The sequence below is a fragment of the Mus caroli genome, unplaced genomic scaffold (genome assembly GCF_978045245.1).
Source record: "Mus caroli unplaced genomic scaffold, Mus_caroli_1 scaffold_7, whole genome shotgun sequence".
Taxonomy (NCBI): domain Eukaryota; kingdom Metazoa; phylum Chordata; class Mammalia; order Rodentia; family Muridae; genus Mus; species Mus caroli.
The window spans coordinates 7,691,389-7,704,868 of NW_028227262.1; the positions used below are offsets into that span (position 1 = coordinate 7,691,389).

Consider the following 13,480-nt stretch of genomic DNA (forward strand, 5'->3'; position numbering starts at 1 on the left):
AAACAAACAAACAAACAACAACAAAAAACCCAAAAACCTTAGGAGAATAATGATTTATGTGCTTCTGTTTTCAAAGTCTGGGGTTATTATCTTTAGTATGGCATGGTATTTTCCATGGTAACCAGGAAACTGTGCATCTGGGTTAGCAGACAATTTCTAACTGTTAAAGAGCTCAGTCCTGCTTTAGATGTGTGGAGGTCAGAGGCTAGATGACCTTCCCATCTGTCTTCTGTATGGGCTTCACAAAGGTAGAGCTGTAACATTCTCACTTCAGGATGAAAATGTTAAGTATTAGAATCATGAACTACCATTGCCATTGGGAGGATGCTAGGGCAATATGGATTTGATGGATGAAGCTGTATTTAATGTAAGTATGTATATATGTTACGTACATACACATATATATGTATGTATTATATTAGTATGTATTTTTCAGGTGTGTCAAATCTGAAGAGAAGTCAATTGGAGTTGGATTACATGCATTTTTCATAAGACTATTAGGTATGAATAATTTCTCCAACATATCAGACCAATATCAAGTGCTTAGTAGCCAGTTAATTTTTTTTTTCTGATAGGAAGATCCTTTACCTGTGTCTTAGGGTTTCCAATACTGTGAACAGACACCATGACCAAAGCAACTCTTATAAAGGAAAACATTTAACTGGGGCTGCCTTACACTTTCAGAGGTTCAGTCTATTATCATCAGAGCAGGAAACATGGCAGCGTGCAGGCAGACATGGTTCTGGAGGAACTGAGAGTTCTGCATGTTGATCTGACTTTAGCCAGGAAAGACTGTCTCACAGGCAGCTAGAAGGAGGGTCTCATTGCCAACCCTTACAGTGACCCACTTTCTCCAACAAGGCCCCACCTAGGCCAACAAGGCTATTTCTCCTAATAGTGCTACTTTCAGGCTCAAGCCTGGTCAAACCACCACACACTGGCAACCCCCAAACACACCCTTTACCTTAACGAAAGAAAATAAGGGTTTTAGTCTGGAATCAAACACGAGTTACCATGACATGAGCACACAACATGAGGGCAATTTTGTGATGCTTATAGTTAGAGAACAAAGGAACTCATAAACAAGGTACTTCTCACAGATGTCTGTAGAAATGTCAGGTAGATTGGTTACAGAAGAACAGGAATTTGTGTGCTGTGGTCTCAGATGCTGTATGTTGGTATTCTTAGTGTTTGGGTGGGTGGAGCTTAGATGCTGTAAGGCCTCTTTCCTGTACTTCCCCTTAAGTCAAGGTATCCCCCAAAGGCTTCATGTAATAGCCACAGGGACATGAGGACAGACACAGGAATGGGACAATGAATTATCAATAAAAGAGATAGAGATAATTTGTTTCTGGATCTATAACAGTCCAAGCATCCACATGCAGGAAGTCCCACCAACTTGAAATATTTTTAACATAGATGTGCTCTGCCCACATTACCCTGAACTTCACTTCATAAGCCCTTGTGTTTGGAACTTGTAACTAGTAATTAGTCTGAGAGTGAAGTAGTTGTAGAAATAAAAATGTTTTCTCTTTTCCTTAAAGAATTTACCTAAATTTAATTAACATTTATCTTTTAGTAGATTCAATTAAAAAATCAGTAGGAAATGGTTTTGTTAGTTGGATATACAGAGACAACACAAGACATTTAAGGAAATACATGTGGTTCATAATTATGAACTCATGGAATAATTTCTTAACATCTTATACATAGTTTTCATTTGCTGTGATCTAGAAACTTTATATTAACTTATAATTCCTAAAAGCAAGTTTATAACATTTGATTTATAATTTGTTATTTTTTTTCTAAAAAAAAAAATAGGAAAAGTGAAGTGTTTCCAAGTAAAATAACCTCTTCCCCACTCTCATTTCTTCCTCTCAGTGGGCTGGGATTTTGTTTTCTTAGTTATTGATTTTTTGGGGGTCTGTTTTGTTTTGAAAGTTTTTGTCTCTCCATTGCAGCTGGCATTCCGGCACCTGTTTACTTTGGCGCTTTGATAGACAGAACCTGTTTACATTGGGGAACTCTGAAATGTGGTCAGCCAGGGGCATGCAGGATGTATGATATAAACAGATTCAGGTAATGATAACATTTGAGATCTACTTTTGTAGCATAAAATGTCCTCACTCATATCTCAAACTTTCTTGAGTGATTAGATTATATTTGGCTTCATTTTCAGAATGCACACAGGTAGAATATTTTCCTTTTTATACATTTTAAATTTTCCCCATCATTTCTACAATGCTTAAATTATTTAAGTATGAGTGGTTTTCCTAACACAATAAATCAAAAATATTTTAGAAAGAGAGAAGGTATCTGCTTAGAGTCCCTGGATTGGGAGAGGAAAGCTGCATCTTGAACTGAGCTAGCATGGCAGAACACTGGCGAGATGAAAGAAGATTCAGAAACCTAGAGAAAAGGTGCTATAAGAAAGCCTTTAATCCCAGCACTCGGGAGGCAGAGGCAGGCGGATTTCTGAGTTCGAGGCCAGCCTGGTCTACAGAGTGAGTTCCAGGACAGCCAAGGCTACACAGAGAAACCCTGTCTCGAAAAAACCAAAAAAAAAAAAAAAAGAAAACAGTCTTTTATGTTCATATCAACACATATCTAGGTACAGAGGAGAAGAACTCCTCCCTTATGTTGGGGTTGGTATAACAGTCCCAGCATATCCAGGCAGCATGGATTATGGCATTGTAGTTCCTGGAAAGTTTACAGCCCTCTCATGCTTGCAGCCTGAATCAATGAGAACCTCAAATTTGTGTAGTACCATGCAGTTTAGCAAAATGTGCCAGATGCTGTAGCCAAGGGCTATCTTGAAAAGACACCTGGCATCTACATTTCACTCTTGGTCACATTTCTGAGAATCCGCTGGATTTATTGCTTAGCAGCCTTATTAACAAAACTTTGCTCAGTAAAGTGATTTTGCTATAAGCCTGCTGAGAGCGTCCCAAGGGGGATGATATAATAACTGGAGCCATTACCCTTAGGAACCATGAGACCAGGGAGCCAGCTCTCTAAAATCAGGGTATGCACAGTTGTGTGTGGTTGCTGCTGCTTTGACTTAAAGTGGTTACCCATCTATTTTTCGCCACTCTGGGTGCTACTTGGGCAGCTGTCACGAACAGTGACACTAACAGTAAACTGTGCTTTCACTGCTTCCCCATCCCCAGGGATCATGTTAGGTTGACTTTGAAACAGACTCCCTCTGTTACCTTACTTGCTCTCTAGAGTATGAAGTCCAAGAAATAGAAAAGAGGAACTTTGTATGCTACAGATTGCATTATAACAAAGACTCCTTGCTCCTAAAGCCTCTTCTCTAGATATGACCCACTTATGCTGCATTTCTAGATGGGTGAGCATTATACTTTAAAAAAATGTGGGAGAGAAAAGTGATGGCATGCCCTGTCCCAAGCATGTATGTCTGGGAATAGCTGAGATCCCATTCCTGGAAGGACCTAACTACTGTCAACATATGTGTGTTGTTTAACATTCCAGGTGCCTTGACATACCCACAATGGTGGACTATATCCTAGAATTGTAAGACAATTTATCTCCTGTCAAATACTTTTATAACAGTGGCAGAAAAACAACATATTTCTTAACCTATTTCTCATCTAGAAAAAAAATCAGTTATATTTCTAGACTATTAATATCAGAAGTCTTGAGCATCTATGCATATATACTATACTTATACTTTCTCTCTACAGAAACAGCTGTGAGCATTTTCTCTTCAAATGTAGTTGATTCCAGTATTTCCTAGCTAAGGAATGGTGCCACCAACTGTGGGCTTGGTGTCCTCATGTCCAGTAATGTAATCAAAACAATGCCTCATTATATGTTCACAGGACATCATTATCTATAATGGCCATTTCTGAAACCTTACTGAAATCTTTTTTTTCTAGAAGACTCTTGATTGTATGATGTTTAAAACACTATTTATCTCACCATATTTTACTATGCTAATAAAATAAAGGAAGATATTAATAGTTATTTAGAAATATGCATATGACAAAATAACTACTTCCCAACACATTAATTCCAGAAACCTTATGGCATGTTTTAAAAACGACAAAGATTAGCTACTCATAACAGTATATAAATTATTATAAGAAATCCTGAAAGTTAAAATTACCCAATTAATCTCACAAAACTTGTACAGACTTCATGCTGACTCATGCAAAATTATATGTGAAAATGAACAAATTGAATTTATAAATATATAAACATGACTAATAGGACTTAATCTTTACATGCAAAGATTTAAATTTCACAAAAATGCATTGATGGATCTGAGTAGGAGAGAAAGCTTGAAAAGTGGCTTTATGTCATTTTAAACATGTGTGAACAAAGCAGTCAAGAAGACCTCCCTTAACATGATATGGGATTTTGACTCAGTATTTCAGACAACAGGCAAAAATGGCTGAGAAAGCATTGCGGCCAAGTGTGAGGTAATAATAGCACAGGAGATTTGGTGGCAGAGTTTGTGCGACCTGGTCATGTTGCATGTTCTGTCAGGAAGCATCAAGTGTTAGAATGCTCACATCCATAGTAGAAATTTATCATCGGCTAAACTTGTCTGAAAGCAACACCTTTATAGGTACTCCTGAAGATGTATTTCTATAATGATCCCAAATCTTATAAAGCTGACAATGAAAACTAGCCATCACCCAAATGAAGAAAATAGGTTTAAACTTTTATATTGGAAAATATTGGACATTTTAATAAACATAATTAATAACTCAGCAAAGTAGATATATAAAGAACATAAGCAAAATAATCCCTAGATTTTTTTCAAAGAATAAAGGATCTGTAAGAATATACAAAATTAGCTTTCACTAAAAACATTAAAATATAATACAGATTAGTTCTTTTCAATAGGTACACTTACCTGGGGTTGCCTGCAGCAGTAAGAGGATCAAGCTATCTCCCTGCAGTCTTCATTCTAATACTTATGAAGAAATTCCAGTTCCCTGGCGACGTCGACTCTTCAGAAACTGAACTTGCAGAGATGAAGCTCACAGAGAAGGAAAGTGAGTGCACAGATGTGTGCAGAAGTCCTAAGGTCGAGAACGATGGAGAACTGAAAACTAAGCTGTAATGAGTTTTCAACTGGCCTGTGCAAGGCCATGAATGGAATGTACACTTCACTTCCTTTGAATCATGAGAGATGCAGTAGGAATCCTCATCTTTAAGGACCTCAACAATTATTTTTACTCATAATAAAGAACAATTACTGATAGCACTTTCAGAACATTAGGGTACTACTTCAGATTTTCTCAGATTAGATATCTATGGTGAGGCATACACTGAACTTTAAAGCTTCCTTCATTTTCACACAGCATTTTCTCTTTTAACTCAATCAAGGGAAGTTGTATTTCCTACATATCTTCAAATGGGTTTAACATTTTCCTATTCCTGAAACAGCACTTAATTCTACTGAATTTATGCTTCAATGTTGGAGGTATTTAGAGCTGAAAATATGCATTCTTGTTGGGACACATTGAAAATGTTATCTTTTCTATGTTCAAGATGTCTACATAGGTCTGTATCTAGGAGTTTTCGATTTTTTATTATTTTAGACATGAGTTTCTAGGATTAGATATCTTTCTCATGTGTCATCTTCTGTTTTCAGTCTCTTCTTTGTTTAGCCCTGTCACACATTTGATAATTTTGTTTACAGCACTGACAAACTTAGTCAGGTTATTAAAACTCACATTGCAAAGCTTGTTGAACCCATTTTCCCTAGCAACTCAAAGTCGTTCATGAAAATCTTTCTTAAAGGCAACTATTTGAGAAAGCCAGTTATTTCAAAGGGTCTTTGTAAAGATGTAGTTGTTCCTCAGTTGCACAGTGGTTGCCTAGCATGTGTGCAACCCTGCATTGAACCAAAAGGTAGAGTAGACTACTGACAATAATAGATAAAATAAAGTAAAATAAGAAATAAATGAAAATAAATCAGAGCTGGATGCAGTATAAGATGTTCTCAAAGACTACTTTCTTATACTCAGGATGCCTCTTTGACTCAGTGGTCATTTTTTTTCATGTGTCCTCGGAACACATGAATAAAATGATAACATGTTTAAAAGTGTAACTATAATTTTATAATAGATTATAATAAAGTTATGAATTTACAATTAAAATTAAACTAGAGCATGAATAAAAATAACATGACTATTAACTTTCAAAATCCGAGTAAAACCTTTAAAGTGAGAACAGGCAGATAGTTCAATCGAAAGGGGTATTTGCCACCAAGCCCCTCAAAGAAGGTTTGATCAATGGGACCTACATGGTAGAAGAGGAGGACAAACTCTTGCAAGTTGTTTTATGCCTTCTAATCCTGTACTATGGTGTTGTACTGGCTATTTTTGTGTCAACTTGACACAGCTGGAGTTATCACAGAGAAAGGAGCTTCAGTTGAGGAAATGCCTCCGTGAGATCCAACTGTAAGGCATTTTCTCAATTAGTGATCAAGGGGAAAAGGCCCCTTGTGGGTGGGACCATCCTTGGGCTGGTAGTCTTGGGTTCTATAAGAGAGTAGGCTGAGGAAGCCAGGCGAGGCAAGCCAGTAAAGAACATCCCTCCATGGCCTCTGTATCAGCTCCTGCTCCCTGACCTGTCTGAGTTCCAGTCCTGACTTCCTTTGGTGATGAACAGCAGCATGGAAGTGTAAGCCGAATAAACCCTTTCCTCCCCAACTTGCTTCTTGGTCATGATGTTTGTGCAGGAATAGAAACCCTGACTAAGACAAATTGGTACCAGCAGAGTGGGGTATTCCTGTGACAACCTGACCATGTTTTGGGGAGGACTGTGGAAGGACTTTGGAACTTTGGGCTTGAAGATCCATTCGTTGTTAAGAGCTCTGTCAGATGTTGTGTAGGAGCTTGGAAGATAATGTTGAGAACAGTGCAGAAGATGGAGGTCTGGTTTGTGAAATTTCAGAGGGAAAATTAAAGACTCTTTTCAGGGCCATTGCTGTTTTGATTGTGAAGATTTTGTAGTTCTGGTTAGCTGGGGCTGAAGAATCAGCTGTGATTAACAAGATACCAGAACTACCAAAGCAAAAACTTTGCATTACTGGGACTATTGATGCTGGTTAGCTGGAGCTAAGAAATTAGCGGTGATTAAGAAGAGACCAGCATCGTTGAGGTGACATCTTCTGGGGAGTGTTTTCTGAAAGCACAAAGAGACTGTGTTCCAGAGATAGGCAAGGTTATACTCCTTCTGCAGTGGGACTTGGTAATGTGTAAGGGTCACCCAGGTGGTACTGGTTTTGAAGGCATGAAGGGGTCATGCAGAGCAGCTCAGGCTCGGCACTGTGAGAGGCCATGGAAGGCCATTGGTGAAGGTGCAGCCTCAGTTGTAATTGAAGGCCCAGGACTGAAGGGGTCATGCAGTGTTTTGGAGATGCCAGTACCACGAGATGACCACCAAGAGCAGCAGCAGCAGTGGAGTACAGGCATCTGGAGCCCAGAGGACGACGTGTGTGCTACAAAGGGCATGGCTGGAGAAGTGACCCAAGCCCTTGGAGGAGCCCAGAAGATCGTGAGTTGGATCCCAGACGTTGGACGGTTGGAGATTGATTTTTGCTTTGATTGTGACTGTGCCCTGATATTTTCCCTCTTGAAGGAAGAAACTGTTTTAGTGGAGCCCACAGTTAAGAGACTTTTAATTGTAAAAAGACTTTGGATTTTAAAAGAGATGGATATTTTAAAGAGATTGAAAATTTAAGAATATGTAAAGACTGTGGGACTTTTAAAGTTATTTAGATCTTGGGGATGAATAAGAATGTAAGGGTTGAGGCTTACTAGTGATGTGTTTGTGTGTCAAGTTGACAAGGGGTCAATTGTACTAGCTATTTTTGTGTCAACTTGACACAGCTGGAGTTATCACAGAGAAAGGAGCTTCAGTTGAGGAAATGCCTCCGTGAGATCCAACTGTAAGGCATTTTCTCAATTAGTGATCAAGGGGAAAAGGCCCCTTTGTGGGTGGGACCATCCCTGGGCTGGTAGTCTTGGGTTCTATAAGAGAGTAGGCTGAGGAAGCCAGGCGAGGCAAGCCAGTAAAGAACATCCCTCCATGGCCTCTGTATCAGCTCCTGCTCCCTGACCTGTCTGAGTTCCAGTCCTGACTTCCTTTGGTGATGAACAGCAGTATGGAAGTGTAAGCCGAATAAACCCTTTCCTCCCCAACTTGCTTCTTGGTCATGATGTTTGTGCAGGAATAGAAACCCTGACTAAGACAGGTGTACATGCCCCACCTCAAACTATATATGGAGGCAGGGGAGAGAGAGAGAGAGAGAGAGAGAGAGAGAGAGAGAGAGAGAGAGAGAGAGAGAGAGAGAGAGTTTTAAGCCATGACTCTTGCTGAAAGGAAATTTGGCTTAAAAAAATTCAAAGTATTTGTAAAAAGCAAAATCAATTTGTAGTGGTTTGAATATGAAGTGTCCATTCTCAGATAGAACAATAAGGCAATAAGACATTTGGTTTCCTGTTGATAATGCTGCTTAGGGAGGATTGGGCTGGAATATCCTTGAAGGAGGAAATGAATCACTGGGATGACCTTTGAGATTTAAAAGCCTCACCCTTCTTCCAGTTCATACTCTTCCTTGTTCTTTGAGGATATGGAATCCTAACTTCCTGCTCTAGTCACTGTACCTGCTGCTTGCTATCATACCTCCATGACATGAGAGGCTACAAGCCCTCTGAAATCATAAGCCAAAACAAACTCTTTGTTTTAAAGGTAGATTTGTGATGTTTTGTCATAGCAGTGAGAAGTGACTGATACAGAACTCAACTTACTTTGAGTCAGGTAAAAAATGAAGCAATTTTAAGGAACAAAGAGCCTTGCTGGGATTTAGACTGGCTAAACTCAAGATAGTAGCATGGCTGTAGTACAGCTTAAGGGTAGGCATGGTGATTCCACCAGAGATTCTCTTATTGTTGAAAATAGTTTTTGCTATCCTAGGTTTTTTGTTATTCCAGATGAATTTGCAAATTGCCCTTTCTTTATTTTTTTATTATTATTATTTTTTTTGCATTTTAAATTTTATTTGGGTCACATTGTTAACCAGATTTCTTTTTTTTCATATAAAACTATTTTTTATTACATCTTTTCCACAATTACATTTCCAATGCTATCCCAAAAGTCCCCCATACCCTCCCCCCTACTTCGCTACCCACCCTTTCCCATTTTTATGGCCCTGGCTTTCCCCTGTACTGGGGCATATAAAGCTTGCATGTCCAATGGGGCTCTCTTTCCAGTGATGGCCGACTAGGCCATCTTTTGATACATATGCAGCTAGAGTCAAGAGCTCCAGGGTACTGGTTAGTTCATAATGTTGTTCCACCCATAGGGTTGTGGATCCCTTCAGCTCCTTCGGTACTTTCTCCAGCTTCTCCATTGGGGGCCCTGTGATCCATTCACTAGCTGACTGTGAGCATCCGCTTCTGTGTGTGCCAGGCCCCGGCATAGTCTCACAAGAGACAACTATATCTGGGTCCTTTCAGCAAAATCTTGCTAGTGAATGCAATGGTGTCAGCATTTGGATGCTGATCATGGGATAGATCCCTGGATATCGCAGTCTCTAGATGGTCCATCCTTTCCTCACAGCTCCAAACTTTGTATCTGTAACTCCTTCCATGGGTGTTCTGTTCCCAATTCTAAGGAGGGGCATAGTGTCCACACTTCAGTCTTCATTCTTCTTGAGTTTCATGTGTTTAGCAAACTGTATCTTATATCTTGGGTATCCTAAATTTGGGGCTAATATTCACTTATCAGTGAGTACATATTGTGTGAGTTCCTTTGTGATTGTGTTACCTCACTCAGGATGATGCCCTCCAGGTCCATCCATTTGGCTATGAATTTCATAAATTCATTCTTTTTAATAGCTGAGAAGAACTCCATTGTGTAAATGTACCACATTTTCTGTATCCATTCCTCTGTTGAGGGGCATCTGGGTTCTTTCCAGCTTCTGGCTATTATAAATAAGGCTGCTATGAACATAGTGGAGCATGTGTCCTTCTTACCGGTTGGGACATCTCCTGGATATATGCCTAACTGAGGTATTGCTGGATCCTCCAGTAGTACTATGTTCAATTTTCTAAGGAACCGCCAGACTGATTTCCAGAGTGGTTGTACAAGCTTGCAATCCCACCAACAATGAAGGAGTGTTCCTCTTTCTCCACATCCTCGATAGCATCTGCTGTCACCTGAATTTTTTATCTTAGCCATTCTGACTGGTGTGAGATGGAATCTCAGGGTTGTTTTGATTTGCATTTCTCTGATGATTAAGGATGCTGAACATTTTTTCAGGTGCTTCTCAGACAATCGGTTTTCCTCAGGTGAGAATTCTTTGTTTAGCTCTGAGCCCCATTTTTAATGGGGTTATTTGATTTTCTGGAATCAACCTTCTTGAGTTCTTTATATATATTGGATATTAGTCCCCTATCTGATTTATGATAGGTAAAGTTCCTTTCCCAATCTGTTGGTGGTCTTTTTGTCTTATTGATGGTGTCTTTTGCCTTGCAGAAGCTTTGCAGTTTCATGAGGTCCCATTTGTCAATTCTCGATCTTACAGCACAAGCCATTGCTGTTCTATTCAGGAATCTTTTCCCTGTGCCCATATCTTCAAGGCTTTTCCCCACTTTCTCCTCTATAAGTTTCAGTGTCTCTGGTTTTATGTGGAGCTCCTTGATCCACTTAGATTTGACCTTAGTACAAGGAGATAGGAATGGATCGATTCGCATTCTTCTACATGATAACAACCAGTTGTGCCAGCACCATTTGTTGAAAATGCTGTCTTTCTTCCACTGAATGGTTTTAGCTCCCTTGTCAAAGATCAAGTGACCATAGGTGTGTGGGTTCATTTCTGGGTCTTCAATTCTATTCCATTGGTCTACTTGTCTGTCACTATACCAGTACTATGCAGTTTTTATCACAATTGCTCTGTAGTAAAGCTTTAGGTCCGGCATGGTGATTCCACCAGAGGTTCTTTTATCCTTGAGAAGAGTTTTTGCTATCCTAGGTTTTTTGTTATTCCAGATGAATTTGCAGATTGCTCTTTCTAATTCGTTGAAGAATTGAGTTGGAATTTTGATGGGGATTTCATTGAATCTGTAGATTGCTTTTGGCAAGATAGCCATCTTTAAAATGTTGATCCTGCCAATCCATGAGCATGGGAGATCTTTCCATCTTCTGAGATCTCCTTTAATTTCTTAATTCAGAGACTTGAAGTTCTTATCATAGAGATCTTTCACTTCCTTAGTTAGAGTCACACCAAGATATTTTATATTATTTGTGACTATTGAGAAGGGTGTTGTTTTCCTAATTTCTTTCTCAGCCTGTTTATTCTTTGTGTAGAGAAAGGCCACTGACTTGTTTGAGTTAATTTTATATCAAGCTACTTGATTGAAGCTGTTTATCAGGTTTAGGAGTTCTCTGGTGGAATTTTTAGGGTCACGTATATATACTATCATATCATCTGCAAAATGTGATATTTTGACTTCATCTTTTTCAATTTGTATCCCCTTGATCTCCTTTTGTTGTCGAATTGCTCTGGCTAGGACTTCAAGTACAATGCTGAAGAGATAGGGAGAAAGTGGGCAGCCTTGTCTAGTCCCTGATTTTAGAGGGATTGCTTCCAGCTTCTCACCTTTTACTTTGATGTTGGCTACTGGTTTGCTGTAGATTGCTTTTATCATGTTTCGGTATAGGCCTTGAATTCCTGGTCTTTCCAAGACTTTTATCATGAATGGGTGTTGGATCTTGTCAAATGCTTTTTCTGCATCTAACGAGATGATCATGTGGTTTTTGTCTTTGAGTTTGTTTATATAATGGATTATGTTGATGGATTTCTGTATATTAAACCATCCCTCCATCCCTGGAATAAAACCTACTTGGTCAGGATGGATGATTGCTTTAATGTGTTCTTGGATTCGGTTAGGGAGAATTTTATTGAGTATTTTTCATCGATATTTGTAAGGGAAATTGGTCTGAAGTTCTCTATCTTTGTTGGATCTTTCTGTGGTTTAGGTATCAGGGTAATTGTGGCTTCATAGAATGAGTTGGGTAGAGTACCTTCGACTTCTATTTTGTGGAATAGTTTGTGCAGAACTGGAATTAGATCTTCTTTGAAGGTCTGATAGAACTCTGCACTAAACCCATCTGGTCCTGGGCTTTTTTGGGTGGAGACTATTAATGTCTCCTTTTATTTCTTTAGGGGATATGGGACTGTTTAGATCCTTAACTTGATTCTGATTTAACTTTGGTACCTGGTATCTGTCTAGAAATTTGTCCATTTCGTCCAGGGTTTCCAGTTTTGTTGAGTATAGCCTTTTGTAGAAGGATCTGATGGTGTTTTGGATTTCTTCAGGATCTGTTGCTATGTTTCCCTTTTCATTTCTTATTTTGTTAATTAGGATGCTCTCCCTGTGCCCTCTAGTGAGTCTAGCTAAGGGTTTATCTATCTTGTTGATTTTCTCAAAGAACCAACTCCTCCTTTGGTTAATTCTTTGAATAGTTCTTCTTGTTTCCACTTGGTTGATTATTTCCTGCCATCTACTCCTCTTGGGTGAATTTTCTTCCTTTTTTTCTAGAGCTTTTAGGTTTGTTGTCAAGCTGCTTATCTGTGCTCTCTCTAGTTTCTTTTTGGAGGCATTCAGAGCTGTGAGTTTCCTTCTTAGAAATGCTTTCATTGTGTCCCATAGGTTTGGGTATGTTGTGGCTTCATTTTCATTAAACTCTAAAAAGTCTTTAATTTCTTTCTTTATTCCTTCCTTGACCAAGGTATCAGTGAGAAGAGTGTTGTTCAGTTTCCTTGTGAATGTTGGCTTTTCATTATTTATGTTGTTATTGAAGATCAGCCTTAGTCCATGGTCGTCTGATAGGATGCATGGGACAATTTCAATATTTTTGTATCTGTTGAGGCCTGTTTTGTGACCAATTATATGTTCAATTTTGGAGAATGTCCCGTGAGGTGCTGAGAAGAAGGTATATCCTTTTGTTTTAGGATAAAATGTTCTGTAGATAAGTTAAGTCCATTTGTTTCATGACTTCAGGATGCGGGTGGGTAAAGGAATGTTGCTATCTGTTTTATGATTAGCATGCCTTGGAGCATTGAGTCACTAAGGTCACATTCTCAAGCCTGGGCCTAAAGGACTAGTTTTTTGTTTGTTTGTTTTTATGTTACACTTTTTCAAAAGCTGATGATGTGTGCTCCTATCATGAACATTCACCATAGTGCTAGAGACCAAAGGTAGTTTGGGAAATGAGGGAGGGGTGGGAATGGGGGGAAAAAGTCTTCTCAAATTTATATGAATCCAAAGACCCAAATAGTCTTCAGCAAAAGCCTCACCTAATGTTTTCTGTTTTCAGTATATTCCATAAATCAACATTAACTAGACAAGTGTGGCATCGCTCTGTCTCTGTCTGTCTGTCTGTGTGTGTACATGTGTGTGTCTATTTGTGCTGGGTGTGGTGCTGT

The 13,480-nt window shown here is 39.0% G+C and overlaps 1 protein-coding gene across 1 annotated transcript in view; it reads left to right on the plus strand.

Moving 5' to 3' along the window:
• Positions 1-8,189, plus strand: part of LOC110287587 (solute carrier organic anion transporter family member 1A1) — a 56,071-nt gene extending 47,882 nt beyond the window's left edge. Inside the window, exons 12-14 of the mRNA XM_021154160.3 lie at positions 437-501; positions 1,962-2,079; positions 4,879-8,189. Coding sequence (XP_021009819.1) covers positions 437-501; positions 1,962-2,079; positions 4,879-5,098 — 403 coding nt within the window. The 3' untranslated portion in view covers positions 5,099-8,189. The remainder of the gene's footprint in view (positions 1-436; positions 502-1,961; positions 2,080-4,878) is intronic.
• The last annotated feature ends 5,291 nt before the right edge of the window (positions 8,190-13,480 follow it).